The sequence below is a fragment of the Bactrocera neohumeralis genome, chromosome 6 (genome assembly GCF_024586455.1).
Source record: "Bactrocera neohumeralis isolate Rockhampton chromosome 6, APGP_CSIRO_Bneo_wtdbg2-racon-allhic-juicebox.fasta_v2, whole genome shotgun sequence".
In the NCBI taxonomy this organism is placed as follows: domain Eukaryota; kingdom Metazoa; phylum Arthropoda; class Insecta; order Diptera; family Tephritidae; genus Bactrocera; species Bactrocera neohumeralis.
This window is the reverse complement of record NC_065923.1, coordinates 65583915-65606473: the sequence shown is the minus strand read 5'-3', so window position 1 is coordinate 65606473 and position 22559 is coordinate 65583915. Positions and strand designations below refer to the sequence as shown.

At 35.6% G+C, this 22559-nt stretch overlaps 1 protein-coding gene across 1 annotated transcript; it reads right to left on the bottom strand.

Annotated features, from left to right (window-relative positions):
• Nucleotides 1-19859: 19859 nt before the first annotated feature.
• LOC126761261 (larval serum protein 1 gamma chain-like) lies at nucleotides 19860-22104 on the bottom strand. The gene is made up of 2 exons (XM_050477270.1): nucleotides 21904-22104; nucleotides 19860-21852 (listed from the first exon to the last, which is right to left on the bottom strand). The coding sequence occupies exons 1-2, from the start codon at nucleotides 22102-22104 to the stop codon at nucleotides 19897-19899; spliced, it is 2157 nt and encodes a 718-aa protein (XP_050333227.1). The 3' UTR covers nucleotides 19860-19896.
• Nucleotides 22105-22559: the final 455 nt, after the last annotated feature.

Genomic DNA, 22559 nt, shown 5'->3' with positions numbered 1-22559 from the left:
GTCACGCTGATTAAGATATCTCCAAAACATGCTTTCTGAACTCATCATCCGCTCTCTTCGGCTGTCGAAAACGTTGACCTATTAGTATATCTTTTATGTACGGCAATAACGAGAAATCGTTCGGTCCCAAATTAGGACTATACGGTGGATGACTCATCAAATTGATGTTTTCAGTACAAAAAATTGCAATTGTTAAAATCGATTTTTGAGAGTTTGTACCGTAATGGTAAAGAGTGATCCGTGTTCGGCGGTTGATGTCACTGATTTCTTGAAACACAACTGGCAAACAGATTGTTCTGTTGTTGTTCTATTGGTATGGTTCCGACATGTTCAGTTTTTCCAAAAAAAAGCAATCGTTTGCTTAGAGGTGTTTCATTTGCGAACAACTTTTGTTGGATTTGGCTCATCTTGAAACACCCATACAGTCGACTGCTGTTTACTTTCAGGCTCATATGCGTAAATACACGATTCATTAGCTGTCACTATACTACAAGTAGTCCCACTAATGGTTGTCTCAATCTCACGATAGGTCACATAAAGATCTTACAATATCAGTTTGCGCACAGTTTCAGTAGTTTCTGGAACAACAACTGATTTTGAACGATCTTCCGGAAACTCATCTTAGAGTGATCTATGACCTAGATTGATCACGTGGCGATCTTGCAATATCTTGATGCTGGATAATTTCCGGAACAACAACTGATCTTGGCGTGATCTTCGATATCGATTGATCATGTGACGAACTTGTAATATCAGATTGCACACAGCATCAATAGTTTACGGAATAACAACTGATTTTGGAAGATTTTCCCCGAAATTCATCTATGAACTTTTGGAGCTTCCAGCTCCTCGGCTGGAGTTTCATACGAAACGTAATGGTAAACTCTTATCTTGATAATAAAGTTAAATTCTTAGCCACAACATTAAATTATATGCGTTTTATTTCTTCTTGAAAACCTCAAGACTAAAAAAGATCTTCTCCATTTTAAAGATGCGACTTTTCTACCGTAGGCAACCATGAAAGAAACGAAAACTGCCGCATGCAAGATCAACAAAGTGGCATGTGGCATACAAGTTCATTGCTTAGGCCAATTGATATACCAAAGTTAAACATTTGAAGACTTAACAGCGTTTGGGAGAAGTGCTATGCGCACGCGCAGCTGTCACGCCAAAGTTAACACCAGAGATTGCGCTTGCATTCAATGTGCATTGCTTGTTTTGTAGGCTTTAAAGCGCGTTGTTTGTTGCCTTTCCCCAAACAATGAAGCACAGAGCGCGTACACACGTATGTATGTATGTATGTATAATATATAGACTTGTACATATGTATATATAATATACTTATATCTCGATGTATGTATTATATGCAGCTTGTACGTACGTGTGCGCCACTTACACATAATTTGCCATTTCTTTAATTTACTTTTATTTGTTGATTTGGCCACAATGTGTCTCTGGCATTGTCTCAGCTATTTATTTATTTGCCTTTCTTTCGAAAGTTCACATTCAACTCAATCTTTCGTCGCGTTGAGCTACACAATGTTTCAGCTATTTGTGTTGCACTCGCGCACTCCCAGAAAATATTTAATTACCACGGCATTTGACTGCGACACCGCGCCGCATTTTTATGAGTTTGTGGAGTAAGCTGGGCACATGTCAGGCCCCAGGAGATTAGTTGTGAGCAACAATCGCTTTTTTGCTCAAATTTATTGAATTTTTTATGATTCACCATTGTTTATTTCTAATTATTGTCACTGGAATAAAATTGGCTTTGAAAAAAAATTTTTGAATCATTTTGAGCTAAAAATCTTCTATTATTTCGGTTTACACACAATTTTCATGCTAATTCTGAAAGTTTAAGTTTGTAAAAACTAAGCAACTGTATTTGAACCTTTGGTTGGTTGGTTGCAAAGGGAGGCCTAGGAGCGTCAAACCGTAAGAGACCGCACTTAGACAATTATTAGGCCCATTGTACTCCATCGGTGGTAACAAATTAAGCCTTAGCCATCTCTCAGTGGATTTTTTGAATCTTTTCCATGTCAAAACAATTTAGCTCAATATCTCTTATTATTAGAGCATTGGGATTTCGTTGACTGATAAGTCTCGTCAAAACTGCTGAAGGCTGGGCATTAGCATAGAAAAAGTTCTAATGTCTCATCATTTTGGCGCGCAAGCGTGACGTTTTTTTTGAAAGTGAGACATACTCACTTTGAGATTATTTATTTGTGTTGTGATTTGCTTAATGTGTGCTCGGGTTAGGGGTTAATTTTTGTATTATTACTTTTTAGTTTGGCGTTTGTTGTTGTCCACCATCAACATTTTTTTTACAAAGTAACTTCTGTGGTATGTTTTGTGTTATGATGAGATGGGTTAAATATATTTTCATATTTGATGGAACTGAAAATGGCGGCTTATGCGAGTTTTTTTCAAAGCTCCACTGCGTCTGTTGTGTCATTTTTTTGCATATTTATGAAAATTACGCGTATAATCTTAAAGTTTTATTCGTCGCAATAGTTTTCTTGCTATAAATTTTTGGAAATCGCATTTTTGGGCGCACTAATACGTGTTTGATTGATTGTCGTTTTTTTAAAAACGTTCGTTTATAGCGTCAAAGAAAATGGAGCAATCTATCAAGAGAAAATACGTTTTTACTAAGTTACTACTACGATAAAGGCATGCGTCTCACCGCCAACAATTCTGCTGTGCATTTTTAGCATATTTATAAAATTATGCTTATAATCTTAAGCCAATAGTTTTCTTGCTAATGTGTGCAGTTTATGGATCCGATACAGTTTCCATTTCCACCGCACAACGACGGTTTCAACGTTTTCGTTCTGGTGTAATGTTTCGAAGATGCGCCACGCTCAATCTTTTCATTCGTAAATTTGCGATTTTTTCAAATCGCTGAATTCTCTGAAAATAAAACAGTAGCAGTTCTTAAGAGAATCGTCTCACTCTGTGAAATGGAAAAATCCTATGCATCTATAAATTTGCTTTCAACTTTCAATGAGAAAAAAAAATTTTTTATGCAATAAAATTATCGAAATAATATGACAATGCTTTATGACTGGAGTTATCTCATGAGCCCTGTGTATTTACAAATAAAGTAACAAATTCTAGTAAGCATTGTCATTCCTCTTTAATTAAATATAAACTGGAGCCCAAGTATTTCGATTAAAATCTTTATTCTTAAACTGGCAGCTCTAATAGAAGTAAACGGTAGTGGACTCAGTAGAAAAAATTATGATTTTATTACAACCTGAAAGCGTATATTAAGTTTGCCGTTTTTGACATCAAAGGCAATCGTCCACCATAAAATATATAGTTCCATGGACATAATGATCAACGCCAAGTTTTACTGTCATGTCCCCTAGAGTCTGTAAACGGGGTTTGTCCGAAAGTTATAGGATTGGAATGTACTTCGACAACGCCCCGGCTCACACGACTTTCCTGTGAGGGCGTTGCCTAACCAAACGGCCGGCTGGTCAGTTGTCCCAAGCACCTGGAGAGTTAGTCCCCGGACTTTTTACGTGTTTTCAAACCATCAACGCCAGTTCGATGAAAGGCAAGCATTTTGAGAGGACAATCGGGTCCGACAAGACATCACAGCCGATTGGAAGTTGCACCACGACAACGCCCTGGCTCACACCGCCTTTCTTATGAACAGCTGAAGGCAACCCAACGCTGCATCGACAGCCCAGTTGTCCCCGGACTTTTTGTTTCCTTGCTGAAAAGGACCGATGAAAGGCAAGCATTTTGAGAGGACAGAGGGGATCCAAGCAGCATGCACCTCTGGTCTCATGGTTATTCCTGAGAATGCCTTCCGTGACCCCTTCAATGCTTAGAAAACGCGCTCGTAGCGCTGCATCGACGCAGAAGGAACGTATTTTGAAAGTGTTTAAAGAACTATAACGATTGGTTCAATAAATTTTTTTGAATCGAGTCAATACTATTACTTTCCAGACAACCCCTGTATGGTGGATGCAAACTAATCTCTCAGTTTTTGAGGTATCAACCTGAAGTTTTGTAAAAAACAGCTCAATTGTTAGAGCTGCCGATATCGAACCACTATAGCATAAGCATAGTATATAGCTACCATACAAACTGATAGATCAAAACCAATCCAAATGAAAACATCTTTCTTTCCATACCAACTGACCGACCAAAACCAATTTCTTGTATGGAACTTTTTTTCTTGGGAACCGAAGTTAACGTGTTTTATTATTTTTAAACAAAGTTTTAAAAACCCGAATATTTAGCTCTACATGTCTTCATCTAAAATTTTATTATTCTGCTCCATCTACAGAGTTTCCTATTGAAAACAACTCTATTTAGTCACATTAAGCAGACATTTGCTATAAAATAAACCAGAATTGAGTGTACCAAACACGCTTGCGACAAAAATTAACCCTTCTACAATTTTCATGTACCTTCTTCCGGTCGCCCGCAGAAATTTAGTTCATTGATTTGCCATAATAATAAATTATAAATTATCACTTTTGTGGATGATTTTATTTTTGTAATTTTCACGCGCGTGTTACGTATTAACAAAGTTGTTGTCAGAAACATGCTGCGATATAAAAAAAATCTTCGAACGTTTGCTGGAAATTAGAGCACTTCAAACTTGCGGCACGTAACAGATATTAACGGTAAAAGCGTGAAGCGCGCATTAACCCTTTCGCGAAAAAGGGAAAGCCTCGCTGAGTGCTGGTGTAAAGTGTGCGAAAAAAGGTTTTTGTCGAGAAAAAATATTGCACAAAAATTGGGCTGCCTGCAGGCGTAACAAATTCGCGCATTATGTACGTACGTGTTATTAGGCATGTAACGCGTAAATTTTGCAATGTTCGATACTTCAAACGCATTGAAATTGCCGCATTTCGACAATTTAAAGTGACATTTTTCACTTTAGACAATTCTATTCAATTGGGTGTAAGTAATCGTAAGGGGTACTGACTAATATGATATTTTATACGTTAACATATAGTCTTTTGAGGGTGCAAATGTGTCTACTTTAAACTTAAATTTTCAATATGGTTTTGAAAACGCTTTCGTTTATTGTATCACCAACAGTATATACATATATGTGTAATAATTTATAGGAATTAATTGATACATTTGTCCAAGAATAATTTAAAAATTTGCTATTGTAATTATTGCAATTGCTTTTGATTTGCCTTTTACATTCATCTTTGTAAAATTTAATGTCATTTAAACTATTTTAGCTGATGCGCCTAATTATAGGCTTCATATATTTTTTCATAAAAAATTTGTCCACCTCTCTGATGGTATTGCTACCATCTCGATTAATCGCATCTTAACAGATATGGAAATAGTCCTGTTCTATTTGTAAGACTAACAGTGAGTTACTGCAACATTTTCACATCTTTTCTTATTTCGTTGACCGTTGGTTTTCCAATGTTGGATAAGAATGTATCAATCGAGAATGGAGCATCAATCGAACAGATTTCAAATTTCGCACTTTCAGTTACGGACCCGATTGGATTTATTAACAATTTAATCTGCTTATGTTGGTACAATTGGTAACTTCAGTGGTATGTTAGCATTATTTATTATATTCTAAAATTGAGACATCCTTTTTTGTTTCTGAAATAAATGCAAATTTTAGGATTATATTTATTTCTGTTACTTTATATTTTTTTCAGAGTAGAAAAATTATTAATATGCCATTTAGCTTCCTGGATCCGCCACTGATTCGATTACTAATTTGTGTAGGCATTTGCATTCCAGTTTTAACTTCCGTCTGACTTTGTCGAAGACATACCACAACAAAATAGTTCCTTTTTGGAATAAATTTTAATTGAATGATTATTGTTAATAACTAAAAATATAAAATAGAAACAGTAAGAGATTTAATAAAGAAAGTGAAATTAAATTCGCTAAGATGCTGTCCTGAAAAGTTTTTGTATAAAGCTCAGTTCTGAAATTATGTATTGTCCTATGGAATTTTATGTCTTGCGGTATACAAAATCGTACTCCTTCGCTTTATATAGGACTTTCGAATCACAAAAGCGGACGATAATAATATAGCGGATTCGTAAGATCTAGAGAAGGAATGGCCTCACACATTTATAGTGACTCGCGAAAAGCTTCGACAGGTTGGTTGTAAGGTTTATATACATCCACCATATAGACCGGACCTCGTAGCATGTGACTATTACGTGTTCCTGTCTATAACGAGGGATGTTGCTGGTGAAGAATCCGCCTAAATAGCAGCTTGTGAAATTCGTCCCACTTTTATTTTGGCAAATTTCGCCAAGTTGCTTTCAAAATGACGATAAGTTATCAAACAAAACGGTGTATATTTGACCAAACTCTGATGACTCTAACTATGCCAAACAACTAACGGTTTTTAGCAACCCAATTACAACAACAACAAAAACATAAACTTTCATTGCTCCTTGGCATCGTTCAGTTTGTATGACGGCTATATGCTATATTGAACCGATCTGAACAATTTCTTCAAAGATTGCGTTACCGCCGTAGTTCACAATTAATGCTTTCAATACAAGCACTTTATTCCGATTGTTCAGTTTATTCCAGCTGAATGCTTCAGTGGTACGTTATTGGCGGTTTCGATAAACTACATACTTCTTAGAGAAAAAAGCATAAGTTTCTTTCAATTCTAATTGAATATATAGATTTTAAGTTTGATGCCTTTGTAGACTTTGTACCGCTTCTGCTTCAGCGAACAGCATATTTAAAAGCCTTAAAAGCCCATAAAGTTTCATATAACAAAATGAGTTTTTGGAAAGGATTCTAATTGTTATTTTGTCATGAAAATATTGCTGGAGCACCAGTTTCCCTTGGAAGAACTATTTTTGCAGAGATATACAGAGAATGGGGATACTTTAGCACTCAAGCATTTTCAGAACTTTGCCGAAACGTAAACTCTTATAGTCATATAATAGTTTAACTTTTCCATGACAACCGAGTTCTACCAGATTTATACCTGTTCAATTACTCACAAATATAATACTAAAGCAGTATCATATATACAAAATATATTGGGTAGTCGAAAAAGTCTTTTCTTATTTCTAATAAAACTTCAACTTATTTATTTTTATATTTATACTAATAAATAAATAAACAAATATGTACCATTTTGGACTACTTTTTGCCATTTTTGCGCTACAAACATTTCGAAATTTCTATAACGGAAGCGAGCGAGCCATACAATGACTGATAAACGAAGCTTGAAATCTCACCTTTCCAACACTATATGGTATGACACTGGAGATACCTATACAACTGCAACGACATCTATTGACAAAACACGAAAAGACTTTTTTGACTACCAATACTTGTACATATACATATGTATGTATGTAAAATGTATATAGTATTGGTTTTACATTATTAATGTGGAAAATTTATGTGTATATTATAATTTACTGATAATTCTTCACCTCTTCTACTACACAGCTTATGCTCTGAAAGCACTTATTTTCACCCTGAAACTTTCCAACTCACATCGTTCACGAAAAAAAATATCCTCTCGTCCAACACTCTCCACTATTCTCTGCTGTTAAAGTAATAGGCGGTCGGGCCCGTAGGCAAACAAGTTTATGATTTCCGCTTTCTAAATCATTTTATCGTTTCTGCTTTGCTTACGTTTAAACTATTGTGTTGCTCTTGTTGTTGCATATTGTGTTATCATTTGTATCTCTTGTCACACAACGTGCCCACAGCCACTTGCCTTTGTTACTATCAAATAAATGCCTAATGATATCCGCTTTAAAGTGTTGATGTCCATGATCCTTTAAATAGGGGTTTGAATTCACATTTAAAAAAAAGAGCTTGCCATTGTCCAGCAAACTGGCCTTTTCAATCAGTTACACATTCAGAGCGTTGAACATTTAAAAATTTCATACTTAGATTTGTACATTTATGCTGATCTATTGTCATCACACTCAAGTGCCCTTTTCAGTACGCTCACCTCTGCGGCTAGAATGTGAGCTTAAGAGCCCCTATTGAAATGCCTTTAGCGAACGGACACATAAATTCTATGACTCTTTTTGCTAATGCGTGTTTGATGTGCGTTAAGATTTTTCATTCACATTTTCTATGCTTTAAAATTCCGCCGTATTTGCGCATTATGTTGAAGGACACTTGAACTCCCCCAAACAAATAGCTACAGTTGGCTGTAAGTGCGTGCGGACAACCCTTAGTTTGTATTGTTGGGCAGCTGATACATACATATATTTATCTGTATATAAACATGCCTGTATGTGTATATATAGACACTTCTGAAATCACCTCCACATATCGCATATATCCTTGCCACAATTTTGGCTATTCAAACGGTTTTACTCACTTTGATGTGACTGACCGTTTGCTCTCATAAGCCTCACATATGCACACCCGCACACATTTAAAAGCATTTCAATTCACACTTGCTGTTTGTATTTTTCATTTGAGATTATCTTATCAATTTTGTTTGTCATGGCGATCTCTTTAGCTATTAAAAGAATTTACGATAATGTTTTAAATTATGAGCCATTTTGCCGTTTTAATATTTAACACTAACACACATGCGCACATAAGTACCTTTTCTAATTCCCTTCACATATCACTCACACACGCTTTACCCTCTCCCTTGTCTCACTTTGCCCTACATATCCTTTTTGTAGGAAGAATTTTTGTTGTTAAGTGAGCATGGCTAACTTGATTTGTTAGAGCTAATAAATTTTCGAAAAACGGAAGTACAATACATTTTAGTTCCTTCCTATTTATCACCATCATCAATGGCTTTGTTCGCACCGTCATGTCATGTCATGTGTGAGTTGACGTTTTCAAATGAGTTGAATCGGGCTAACAAGGGAAGGTGTGTGGGGAAAGGCGCACCTGTGGAGAATTTAAAAATATTGAATTATGAAATTTAGTACTTAATCAGTTGCGTAGATGCTCTGTTAATAAAAAGGGATGATAAGAATGTCAATAACTCATAGTGACCGCAAAGGATCAGAAAATGGCAATGAAGTACAAAAATGTACCTGGATTAAGCTTAAAGCACTTGGATAAATCGTTAGGTCTTCCGCGAGTTTAATATCTTAGGCTTTAGTATAGATCTCAAAGGTTCAATGTCCTAATCTTCTAACTTGAACCCGAAACTCTAAGGATTATCAATTGGATAATCGTTTCACACATCTTCATACTTTTTTTTAATTGCACCGACTTTCCCCAGATAAAGTATTTACCATACATATATAAAATTTTGAAACAGTTTATAAGATCACACCCAATAAAATATCTCAATCGACAATTTCAAAACCAGAAATATACGAAAAGTATCGCTACAATGGTTGGAGTTCAGTGTTTGGTTTTGCTTTCGCAAAACGTTAAATTTTAACGTTGTTTTGACTTCAGACATATCCATGTCTTATAATTTCCGCCTAGTGAGTATCTAATACAAAATAGTAGAAAGAACTGAAGAATAATAAAGCATATAAAGCATTTTAGATAACATAACCTAATTTTGCCTGTTGCAATTTCTCTGAAAGCAAAAACTCTCACTAATTGAAAAAAATTAGTTTTCAAAAATTTTAAATAAAAATCAAAGTATTTTATTATTCATCAATGTTTATTTTGTCATTTTCAAAGTAATCCCCACGATTTTCTCAGTACTCGAAACATTTTTCATAAACAGTTTTTGGAACGGCCTTCAGCTCCTTCAGCGAATTTTGTTTTATCTCTTCGACCGACTGAAAACGGGTTCCACGGGGCGGCAATTTCAGGTTGGTTAACAACAAAAATCACGCAGAGCCAAATCTGGTAAATATAGTGGTTAACTGATAGTAATCATTGCGTTTTTGGCTTTAAATTCATGGATGGTTCTTCCCTAATTCCGACATTTTTCAACAAATGTTCTCACGCAAACGCCCCATTACGGCTAAATGAAATTCCCTATTGACCGTCTGTCCCACTGGAATAAACTCATGATGCACCAAACCACGAATATCGAAAAACCAATGAGCATAACCTTGAATTTTGAGCGGCTTTGCCGTGGGTTTTAGGCTTTGATTCGTTTTTTCCCTCTATTCTAAATTTGGGATCGAAATTCGCATGATCGACCATTTGCAAAGAGACCTGTTTACAGTACTCGTTTTGAAAAATATTCAGCTTTATCAGTTCGAGTCGAGCAAGAATGTGCTTCATACCCAAAATATTCACCGCAGTCATTCGAATGGTCTAGCTAGAGATGTCCAGCTCTCTTTCCAACTCTAACACTTGCCTGATGATTTTCAAGCACCATATCTTTCACTTTTTTAATATTTTCATCAGTTAAAGAGGTCGAAGATCGTTCAGAACGAGGCATATCTTCAACGATCTCTCGACCGTCTTTGAAGGATTTCTACCAAAATATAACAGTAGTTGTAAAAAAAGAAAGTTTACGTTCAAAAGTCATGAAAAAAATTCTGGTGCGCTGTTTTAAATTACGTGAACCTGAATGGTCAAAAAGGAAGAAAGTAGGAATATATCTAACTTAGAAATTTTTGGTACAAGAAAGTTATATTATAAAACCAAGCTTTAAAATATCCATATTTTTACATGAATTCTTAAAATTTTTATTTCTTTCTGTTTTTAGTATTCCTTTCCATATAACGTCAAAAAACCCCACGAATAACACGTGTTCATTTGCATTGCACCACATCATCAATCTCTGTCAACAACAACTGTTACCAAAAACACAAAAAGAGCAACAACCAATCAACTAACGCCCCATGCAACCAATCTAACCGAACGCGACCAGCCAAACAAGCAATTCAGCTCATCTAAAACCAATCACAAACTTATGCATTTAAATTAAGCATTTAAGTCACAGTCAAAATCGCGTCAGTGAAATTCAAATTCAAATCGATTGCCTAAAAAATGCCGGCAAAAAGAGTGGAAGCGATAAAAGAAATTCCCGCACAAAAAAGAAAGCAAAACTACCCTTTCAACGGCGTGCCACAACAAGCCTTGATCTAACGCCGGCCTTTGATGCAATTTTCACTTTGGAATAACGTTTTTTTTTGCGTTTGCATGAGTGATAGCAAGTACGAGTACTTTGTTGCCTTGTGGCATGCAACAGCATTCTTTTTCGGTATTTTTTATGGCAACACACCTTTGCTGCTTTGCTTTGAATTATTCAAAGCGTTTTTTGGCATTGACACTTCTATTTTAGTGTGTTCCAAAACTAGTGGAAGTTGCATGAATAAATTTTGAAATTGCTCAGCCATTGCTTTGCTAATTCTCTTTTTACCGTTAATAAAATTGCATAACACATCATCGGTTTTATGCTTTAATGGCATAAAAAATATTCAGATTTTTGTTTTGATTGATTGTTCGCGATGTGGCACGTACATACATATATAGTTTTGATTGCTAAGCAAATTTGTATGCCGAAATTCGTTCGATTCTGACATAATACCGTCAAAGAGGCGGTCATATGCAAATTTGTATTCATAGTTAATCACAACAGTATGACGAATAAATGTCTGAAATCCGATTATTGTTTGGATTGAGGCCGTCATATGCAACCGATATGATTTGAGGGATGGAATAAAAATAGAAAATCAATCTCTTTGGAGTTTGGAAACTTATCACCAATTTTTTACTGCGTTAAATAGTGCGGAAGGGAAAATTATACTTTTATTATGGCTCTAGGGAGTTATAGTAGAGTAGTTGTGGATTTTTATTATCTGATCCACCTAGAAGACTTGTTTGAAGTATTTGAAAATATGAAAGATGCATCAACATCTAAATGGTTTTTCAAATTCCATCAGCAACTATGAAATATACTATGTCTTCTTGAGTCAGCTTTTCAATAAATAATTATTTAAAAAGGCTCAAACACTTTCTGGCTACTAATGAAAGCTTCAAGATACTCTAAGAGCTGTGGTGTCATCAAAGTCAGAAATTTGGGGAACTTATCGATAAATTAAGTTTTAAGTAGATGAATCAAAAAACAATTACTTGTTCTGGAAAGTCCAACATATATCCCTAAGTATTGCAAGTTGGTTCCGTGACAGCGAAAAACTTTCTTCAATTCGAGGCCTATCAATCGACAACAGAATCAACGAGACCTCATACTTCTCAAAGCTTTCGATCAAATGTTTACATAGTACGAAGCCTTCTCAATGCATGAGGTATGTATAATACAGTGATCATTTGTACAATGAAATAAGAATTGAGGTACTAAAACATATCTCAAACATTATTTTCTCGTTTTGAATCAAGGCACGTCGGAACGTTTTTTAAACCATATTTTTTAATACGTCTCACCAGCGATATAATTGATAAGTATAAGAAATTCTCAAGATATCATTATATAGTCTAAGAATACCGGATGGAAACTTTGAATTACATGGTTGAGCCTTGAGTAACAATGGCTCGAAACATTTCAGAACAAACAAAATTTAAGTATTCCTAAGAAATTAAAAGAGTTTCACCATAATATAGCATCGTATTATGAAAATATTCAATTTTAAATTTTGTAGCTGGCTGACTGTGCGCTCAAAACTAGTCAAAGTGAGTTCATAGCATCAAAGTACAAAGACGATGAGCTTGCCAAAATCGTAGGATGCTCTTGACCTCATTTTATCCGATTGGAAGCGAGTAAGCTTTCCGATATCCTCTTGCGTTCTAACGCTGGACCTATGGACCTCCAGGAAACTTGGCAAGCGCTGGTCAACTAACAGAACTTGTGCAACTGTGAAATCCTTCTAGCCAAAAGTTAACCGAATGAGGTCCTCTGAAATTGAAAGTCAAAATTGCCGCTATTCTAGGTGTCTTGATTGGACACTGTGTAATGGGAACAAACGTGGTGCGGTTAAAAGCTATTTTGTCGAACACTCTTTGAAAAAGCTGTATGGAGTAAGACGAAGTGGAATCAACTTGTCACTTTCTCTTCTATTGCCCGGCTTTTGATAGACTGAATTTGTAACTTTGAAGAACAGAGCGAAGTGGCTGGGATTTCTATTGACCGCCTTGAGAAAATTGTGGTGAATTCAAAACGCTTTGTCGGTCTATTAAGATTTGGCGATCCGCTTTTGAGTTTTTGGGTAAGACAAGGAACGAATATTTGTTCGAGTGAGATCCATCGAGTTTGGATCAGCCCTATGTCCTAACCTATCATTTATGTGTGTTATCATCGTTTAGTAATAATCCTTTCCGTCTTTACCAGTTCACTAAAGATCGGCTGTGTGTTTTCTTTGCAAATTTCATCTTTTTTATGCACATTTCACTAGTTTAAAATTTAAACTTTGTATCTTCCTGAGGCAAAGATAATTCTTCACGCTGTTTTTCGATTTCAATTTCCTTCAAGATCCATGATGATGTTAAATATTTACAGTTGTGTGATAAAATCTGTACTTCATTGAATGATCCTTCCTTAGTGCCTTCGACCCGAGTATATACGAGATATTCTTCTTTCTTATCAGTCAGGCCCAGAATATACACGAGATATTCCCTATTCTATTTCTGGTCATCTGATTTTATCCAACTTGGGTTTATTCTCCATGATTTTCAGCCGACAGAACCTTAACACATTTAGATCCATCGATTATTGGAACCAGACATTATTCAGCTACTTTGAGGTTTTATTTTTCAAGACATGACCACAGAAACCTTAGTTCCATTAATATTTAAAGTTACCGTTAATTGGGAAATGAAAAATTAACCAGACAACGCGACAAAAATTGATTATCAATGCATATTGCTGGAATAATTAAGTGACTGAAGCGATATGAACGTAAGAAGTAAATAAAATAAATTATGCGCAGAGTTGATTCTAAACCCACAACACCCAAAAATATAAGTATAAACTCGTATGCAAATAGAGAATATGTCGTATGCAATAGAAATAGAGGATTTTCAGTTGGCAATATACAGGAGATAAATGGCATACAGTGGAAATGTTAAAAAAATTAAGTAAATTGAAAATAAAGAAACAAATCAAAAGCACCAAAACAAATTGCATGGCTGCGGTGAGAACTTAAAAAATAAAAAAAATACATAAGTAAGTATTTAGAAACTTTCACAGCGAGAGTACCATCGATGCAACTTTCTACATTTCGCGCTGCCAACACATCATTTCTCATACCAACACCAGCAAAAGTTAATTACCTGCACGCTGCGGTGTGGTAAATTTGTGACTACTTTGCATATTTTATGGCGCTGAGGCAAGCTAGTAACTGAAATTTGCATACGCACAACCAATACTGAGACGACATTGGAAATTTTTTTCCCCAAAATTGCGTAGTAATTTGTTATGCCACTGCAGGCAGAGTATTTAACGCAGCGGAAGGCAGAAAAATGGGCTGTCATACATACAGTTATGTGTGAAAACAAACATTTGTTGCATGTTGCACGTTGCTAAATTGTGGCACAATGCTATTAGCATGCATGTAAATGCTGAAATGTTTATTTGTGAGTGTGTGCCCGTGAGTGATAATGACAACGCAGTTGATTTGCATCCCCTGAGAGCGCGCGGAGGCAGCGCATTGATGCTACAGAACTCTCTGCCACTTGCAGCTCATTAATTTTCAACGCGCATTGTGGCAAGTTAGCTGCAGCACGGTTTTTTGGCTGCTGCGACAATCATCAACGATGCGCTGATTGATGATGTGCTGCCGCTGAGGGATTCCCTCACATTGCTGCCAGGCCTTACCGCGCGCTTGCGCTCACCTTAAATGTCATTTCAATGAATTTATAATTGGAAATTATGTGATCTTGCTATATTGACGCATTTGTTCTTGTTGTATTTTTAACATTTTTTCTTTGTTCTACTGCAGCGCTTGTTGACACCTCGCTGTCGCGCTATTTCTAGCGGCAATTCTTTGTTGCAAGCGTTTGTTGTTGTTGCTTGTTTACGTTTTGCATGCCATACTGTTGTATTGGTTGTTTTATTTTGTTTTTTATTTTTTGTCGCCAGCAAATTTGCATATTCTCATTAAAGTCTTTATATATTAGTCACCGTTTTTTGTTGCTACTGTCTATTTTCCCTACAAAATTGTTTACTCCTGTTTTACATATTGTTTGCGTATCCTTTTTGTCGCCGCTGTTTACTTTGATGTTGCTCGCTTTAATTAATGATGTGTAGTTTAACTCTTTTTGTTTTTTATTCCGCTTTATTTTTTATGCTTCCATAAAAGCACCGCTATTTTGCATACCATCACGGAATCTTTGCTCACACTCACAACCTCTGCATCATTAATCAGTTTTACCTACAAAACATAGGACATATAAAAACGAGTTGTATTGGTTTCGCATTTTTGCGCCACATTGGTTTTCATTTGTTTTGATTTTTTCATCTTACGTAATTTTATTTGATTTAAGGTTACTTGCCACAGTTTTCCTTTCGTCTCATTAACCCTTTTGTTCAAACTTGACTTTTGCTGTTACTCGCTTACATTACCAGAAAAGCGATTATATAAATATTTGCATTTCCACTTCCGCTGTTACTGTTGCTTTTCATTTCGTTTCAACATTTGCTCTTCACTTTCTTTTACGCGTGAGAATTTTGCAACATCTTCTCAGGTCATAGGAGTCGGTGCTGTACCGTTCAACAAATCCGCTAATTAATGATGTTTTTAGCTGCTTGACATTCGCTGGCAACTGTCAGTTGCGTTTAATCCTTTTAATTAGATTTTATAATTAATTTTAAATTTTTCCTTTTAAAAGCGATTTTTTGTTCGTTGTTTGTGTTTGGGAGCATTTGCATATTAATTAGAAGTGATTTTACAGTTGGCAGCTCTGTTGGGTGAAGGTTTGGAGAAAACATATGCGGAATTCTGATGGTTAATAATTTTCACATTACAAATATTATTTACGCATATAAATGACAACAACACTTTGAGAGCTTTCAAAGCTTTCAACTGCTGTTGCTGCTTTTCCGGAAAATTTCCACTTACATACTTTGCTATATACATATATGTTTTATCTTCAATAAAATACATATAACAGATTGATCCACTGAAATAAGTCGCTACAGCTTCATAGCTTTGATGGTAGTATGGGCTTTTAGATCTTTCAGAACATTAAATTTGACTGAAGGTTTTCTTTTAACACCAAACAAACCTCAAACAAAAAAATAAGAAGCATAATTACAGTTGAAGTCAATTAAGCTTTGAAAGTGTTTTGTGTCTTTAGAACTTTCACAGACAACTCTAGATATTTGAAATACTTTTTGCAAAGATTTATCTTAAGATAAACAAATATTTATATATACATATATTATTTATATCTCTATACATTCAGCGAGTTTTTATTGAACTTTCCTATCCAAAACAAAGCTCTGAAGCTTTATACGAGTAAATACTTATATAAAGTTTCCGCCGGTTCTGACCGAAGTTGGCGATTCTCCAAATGCTTGTATTAAATTCTTAGTATTATATAGAAGCTTTAATCATGTGCATAAATGGTCACTTGTGCTTTAGAGCTTTCATATTTTGTCGATCAAATTCTATTTTTCCATATAATATTATATATTTCATATATGCTTAATTTTATAAAAGAAATTAAGATTCTGGTTTCATAAAAAAAATATTCATATTTCGTTTATCCAAAATTGCTTCAGTAAATTATCAAATTTTAATTAAGATCTAAAGCTTTCACATTTTTATGATGAAATTTGGAATTTATTTCTTATAATACATATTTGATTGTACTTAAATTTCTTCTAAAAACTATTATATTTTGTTGAGTATGCTAAAATAAGCTTTATTTTCTTTACTTAATATTTTAATTGAGTTAAAATCTTTAAGAATTTTATCAATACTTCGTCAATTGAAGTATAGCAAGTTTACTAAATATAATTAAGTGATTTCAAATGCTTAGTGAGCTTTTGCCTTTCAGTAAAATCAGACTGAGGATTATAATTGGATGTTGGATGTCGGCTGTGAAAGTTTTGCGGCCTTGAACCTTTTAATGTAACGTGATAACTTTTTTCGTACTTATACATACATACATATATACCTTACTGTCCAGATATCAATGAATATATCCTCTCAAGACTCATTATTAGAAGATATTAAAAATGACAAGACTATTTTCCTCCCACAAAGCTTTCACGACATTTTGATTGATCATTTGAGCAACCAGCTACAGATTTACAATTAAATACGTAACTAATAGGATGTCAGCTGTGTTCTCATTACGTAACTGCGGCGTCATTCTGCACACAAGCACGCATAATCACAGAGCGCGTCATCTTGTCTGTTACACATGCGACTTGCGTGCCAATTTGACACACATTTGTAGCCGAAAAACTACTCAAGCTGCCTTGACTTCGTTTTGACTTTATCCTATTAATCCTTTTCTATTTTGTGTAAATATAGAATATACATATGTATGCTTTTAATTCAACATTTAGTCACACCACTTGGCCGAGCTGTAATGATGATGCACACTTTTGTGTCTCTGATATGCTCTCGCTTTCATGAGAGAGCTTACGCCACTCATCCTACATCCTTGGCAGCTTTGATTAATCCATATGCGCTTGAATGACATGAACTAATCATGAAACGTGACGTCATTCGTTACGCCCCTTTATTATGATTTTTATTAATGATGCAACTAAGTAACATTTTACAACAACAATCAAATATGTGCCCGATTCATGTTATAAAAATGTCAAAATTCATTAATATTTCATAGGAATGTATTGCTAGGGCTTTTGCCTCCCATTTCAGCGCGAGCTGAGTAGCTTCGACATTATTAATTTATTTGATTACATTGCCTGACCACAAGTCACGCTGTCACTGCTTTTTTGACTCTCTGCTTCACCACAAATACTTCGTGCATAACGGTGCGTTTTCGTGAGTCTAATTATATTGGATTTACAGCCTATTAAATACTGGAAGCGTATCGGCTGTTCAATGCAATTGACCCCTCGTTTTCTGCGGTAGAATGAGTGCTTCGTAGTAATTTTTTTAGTAATGTCGGTTGGTTGTTGCGTAACTTTTTGCAGCTATTTACCCTTTTTCCTCCGCTGTCTTTCTCATTTTTCAACTTCTTCAATATAGATTAATGATGTGAACGCATTTCCTCCCCGTTTATTTAATTTTCTTTGCATTTATTTCCTTGCCATATCTAAAGGAACAAAACTCTCTGAAGATCACAATATGTAGATAAGCACTCAATTATGTTTTTATTCTTTTTGCGTTTACCTACGGCACGAATAGTTTTTAGTTTTCGTTAAGACCTCGTAAGAGCTTCCTTTTCATTTCAGTATTACTCATTAGAATCATGTTCTATTGAATATAAACTCTCCGTTGTTTACGTGTACTATTGGAGACTGCTGCGCGCAAACTCTTTAATTCGATCTTACATAGTATATGTAAGTTCCGATAAGATCTAAGACAAGAAGAACCGATGCCTTTTATTGCGCCGAAGCTATAATACCTATCACAAATAAAATAGATTCCTTACAAGAACTTTAATCGGTCGGTTAGTATTGCAGCTACATGCTATAGGGGCTTGATCAGAACAATTTCTCCGGAAATTGGATCGTTGCCTTGCAGTATCGACTCAAATCGTCACGCTGATCATTTATAAATACATTTTAAAACATCTTTGACGTTAATTTTTTTGTCGTGACAAACTTAATATACCCTGTTCAAGCTATAAATATTATCTATAACAAAGTTAGCATAAGAGCTTTATAAACAAATCTTTTAAAATATCTTTGAACAATACCGAATACAAATCTTTACAAACACTTAACATATCCGAGCCCTCTTTATCGAAATCTTTAATAAAGAAACAATTCCTGGCATAATCTTGCACAAGATTAGGAGATCAAGCCGATAATTTATTGCACTGTAAAAATATCGCCTAGAAATCGAACCCAGACATAAATATGAGAAAAAGCTTGACTAGTAATTAACCTTGAAAATCTCAATAAAGAGCAATTAAAAAAGAAATTTGTCATAAAAACAAAAAACATAGACGAATTTATATTCAGAAAGAGATGAACTTATCTTAAACCTTAATGAAACTTTTTCCGGAGACCCTTTGAAATTCAATAATTCATTTTTTAAACGCTGTTACTGCACATACTTGATCTGGTCACGGTATTTCTTTCGTATTAAAAACCCTATAAATACAGCCATTTTTAAATCAGTTACAATATATAAAATTTCTCTATTATTTTAGTATAAGCATAAATAGATTATGTAGGCGTAAAAGGTTATAACAGGGAGAGTGTTTTGGTATTCGATTATTTTATTTAGTAATATGGACCACAGATTATGCTGGAAGTTTGTGGTACTGGAGCTACAACAGCTATATAATGATCGCTGGAGGTATGTTACTTCCATAGCACTAGATATATTAATTCTCTCTGGGGCTATTAACCCTATACTCTATGCACCAGAACGGCTACAGTGTCCTGAGAATCATAATAACTGATGCTACATCCTAGAGTGGTTGGAGATTTTTAGAAGATGCCTCTATAAATAATATTAAATTTTTTAATTTAAGAGGAGTTTGAGAGAGTTTGCGATACCTATTAGAACCCTTAGAAAAATTTTGTACTGAACCTAGAGATATAAGGAATTAATCCTCATATTTCATTGAGATTGTAAGTCTCTGATACACAACAGACCATAAAAAGATATGGTTTATTGCGTCTAATATACTTTAACAGAAATAACTTGCATACTATATGCTGGATGTTTTGGTGATGACGTATAGAGAGACCTACTTGATAAAGCCCATAGTTTGTTATTATCTACTGATGAGCGACTGCTAACGTAAAGAAATCAATTATGAGTAATGCTCGGATACAAGTTACTTAATCAGTAACCATCTTTAATAAATTTCCTTATACATTTTATTATAGTGTTATACTATTGTGTTATATTATTGCAGTATTATAAAGACTCAAATAAATCACTTAATCTTCCAGTAGTTTTCATCGAATTGGCCAAAGTTCGCGTAGCTCTTAACATATTCTTCAATATTTTCATTATGATCCACATGATAGACCATAGCATCCTTGAAAAATACATTAGGCACTTGAAACATGTTTTCGTGCTCGATTTGCCGATCAAAAGGAAAACCGTAAGCCTGTTTTTCATCAACCGATCTAACAACAAAGACCAACTGTACTGGAAAGCCTTGCTTGTTACCTCTTGGTAAATTGAAACGGTCTGAATGTAGATTTAAATTCTTTGGAAACTCTAAACGCTCGGACATCGCTGCGTCGACAATATCACACATTTCGCTGTAGGTCCAGCGTTTAGTCGACACATCATCGTTATACGAACGCCCCTCGACAATATTTAGACCAGCTTTTATTTCCATAATAGAATGGTCGATTTCTAGGAAATTTTCGCGGTTCTTCGAGAGCGACAGCAGCGCACCGTGTTCATCGTATTTTGGTGCTAAGAAGGTTTGTATTCTAATTGTAGCTGGACCATCCGCTTGTATATGCAACGTGTAATTGTAAGGCTTGTGTTGGAACCGCTGCTGACGGGCATAAATACCTTTACGATTATCAAATGGACTGACTTTGTCCAACCACAAGTTGGTCAAATCAATATCAGCGTAATCGAAATAAGTCGTCAGCGGTGAAATCGCAGCCGACTTCACCTCAATACCAACAGCTAGCAAGTCCTGTCGCGTGTATGCAGGCAAATTACGCATATAACGGTTCCACATATCCAAAACTTTGTGTTGCATTAGCGAGTAGAAGAGCGGATCACGTAACGCCGTCTCGAAATTCGCCAAAACATGTGGACCCACTTTATGGAATTGCTCATACTCAATTTGCGCAAGATACATGAGGGAGTAGAACCAATAGGTTTGTTGGTTGTACGGCGTCAAAGCATTCACATTACCATGTATAATATTAAAGAAATCTTGTTGCGCCTCAAGCTGATGCAAATCATGCAATGTGCCATTTTCCCGCCGATATACGCCAGTGTCGGCTAATTCATATATTTCTTTTGTGACTTTAAAAATCACATCGATCGTTGCCGGAAACCCATAATCAGCATATTCGTAATTATTATAGCGTTGCCAGAAAGTCTGACCATTCCAGCTGACAAGTTGTGGATTATAACCCGTCTCTATGGTTTTCGAAATTTTCATATCCGCGATGGGCTTCATGCCCTGCGATAGGCGTTCCAAGTTATAGCGTGTCATTATCGTGCGCAATTGGTGGATCCACCATTCGCCATGATGCGCGCCTAATTCCTCGTCCTCGAGAAATGGCGGATAGTCCACATTGAATTCATACCAACTTGTAGTCCAGTCCACATCTTCTAGCAAGTATGATAAACGTGTTTCATCATTCAAAATGTACACATCGCGCGTATAATCCACAGGTGTCCAATATTTCGTAAGACCGTCGCGCTTTGCACCGCTGCCTTCTGTATCGAGATACCAACGCTGATCGCTTAAGCCCATTAACTTCCACCACTGCCAGGTTTGCCAATCGTGTAAGCTTCTTTCGCTTACCGTACCGTTATTTGCGTGCGATTGCTCTTGTGCCATTTCCAATTTCTTTTCGCTGACAGTCATAGCCCTGTGTATCACTTCACTGTTGAAGAAATGTTGCGGAAATATTTCGTAGATTGGTGGCAACACAAAGATTTCGCAATCTTTACGATGTCTTATCGCCAAGTCGAGTGCGTAAACGAACATGCCGGGATTGATGTGCGTACGAGCCCAGCATACATTCTGCTTGAAAAGGGTCCAGTCTTTGGCATTTGTCAGTAATTTGTATAAGCCCAAAACTTGCTGGTGATGCGTGCGCACAACCGCACTGAAAAAGTCATTTCGTGGTAGTAAACGTTGGTGTTGCACATCCTGAACAAAGCGTTGCATGTCACTGTCGAATTTCTGCAAAAAAATTGTTATATTTTTTATATCAAGGTAATGAAAAAATCTCACCGTATATTGCGCCGCATCATTGACAAATTCAACATCCTGGCACTCAGGCAGTGCTACTGGCTCCTGTACATGCCACACGATTTCAAGTAAAAATTTCTGTGCCTCCAATAATGAATATACGTCGTTGGTTTCCTTTTCTTCAACAGCTTTACAGCAGCTTAAAGCTACGGTGCAGCAGAGTAGCAAAAATATCAGTCGCATCTTGCGGTACACACTGATTTTATTAGCGTTGAAGAGCAACTGTAGCTCAAAGCTGCATTGAAGTGAGATTTTATAGCTACTTGCTTATCACCAAATTGCAATGCCTTTCTTCCGAAGGTCTTAATTTTGTCACAAAAGTCACGGTCAACATTACTTTCCAAATTTTGTTAGTTGTTTTTGAAACATAAATAGACACATAATTCACTGATAAGAGGCGGCATCTAAGCACATTTAGTATATCTGCTTTCAATCATTTTTGTTGTACCAATACTTAATCTGCGAACATACATATGTACTAAAATAGAGCCACAGACAACTACAGAACTGTTGAGTTCAGGTGTGATAGCTATTACTTAGTTCAGACATGGGTTCAAATAATAGCTACAAAGCCTAAAAAAAAGAAACACATAACTTCTCTTGGAAGGTATTAGATTATTTTTCAGTGTAATTTTGAC

Coding starts and splice junctions, on each gene's coding strand:
- LOC126761261 (XM_050477270.1), bottom strand. CDS start 22,104: ATGCGACTGATATTTTTGCTACTCTGCTGCACCGTAGCTTTAAGCTGC. Junction 21,853..21,903: donor ATGATGCGGCGCAATATACG/GTGAGATTTTTT, acceptor ATTTTTTTGCAG/AAATTCGACAGTGACATGCA.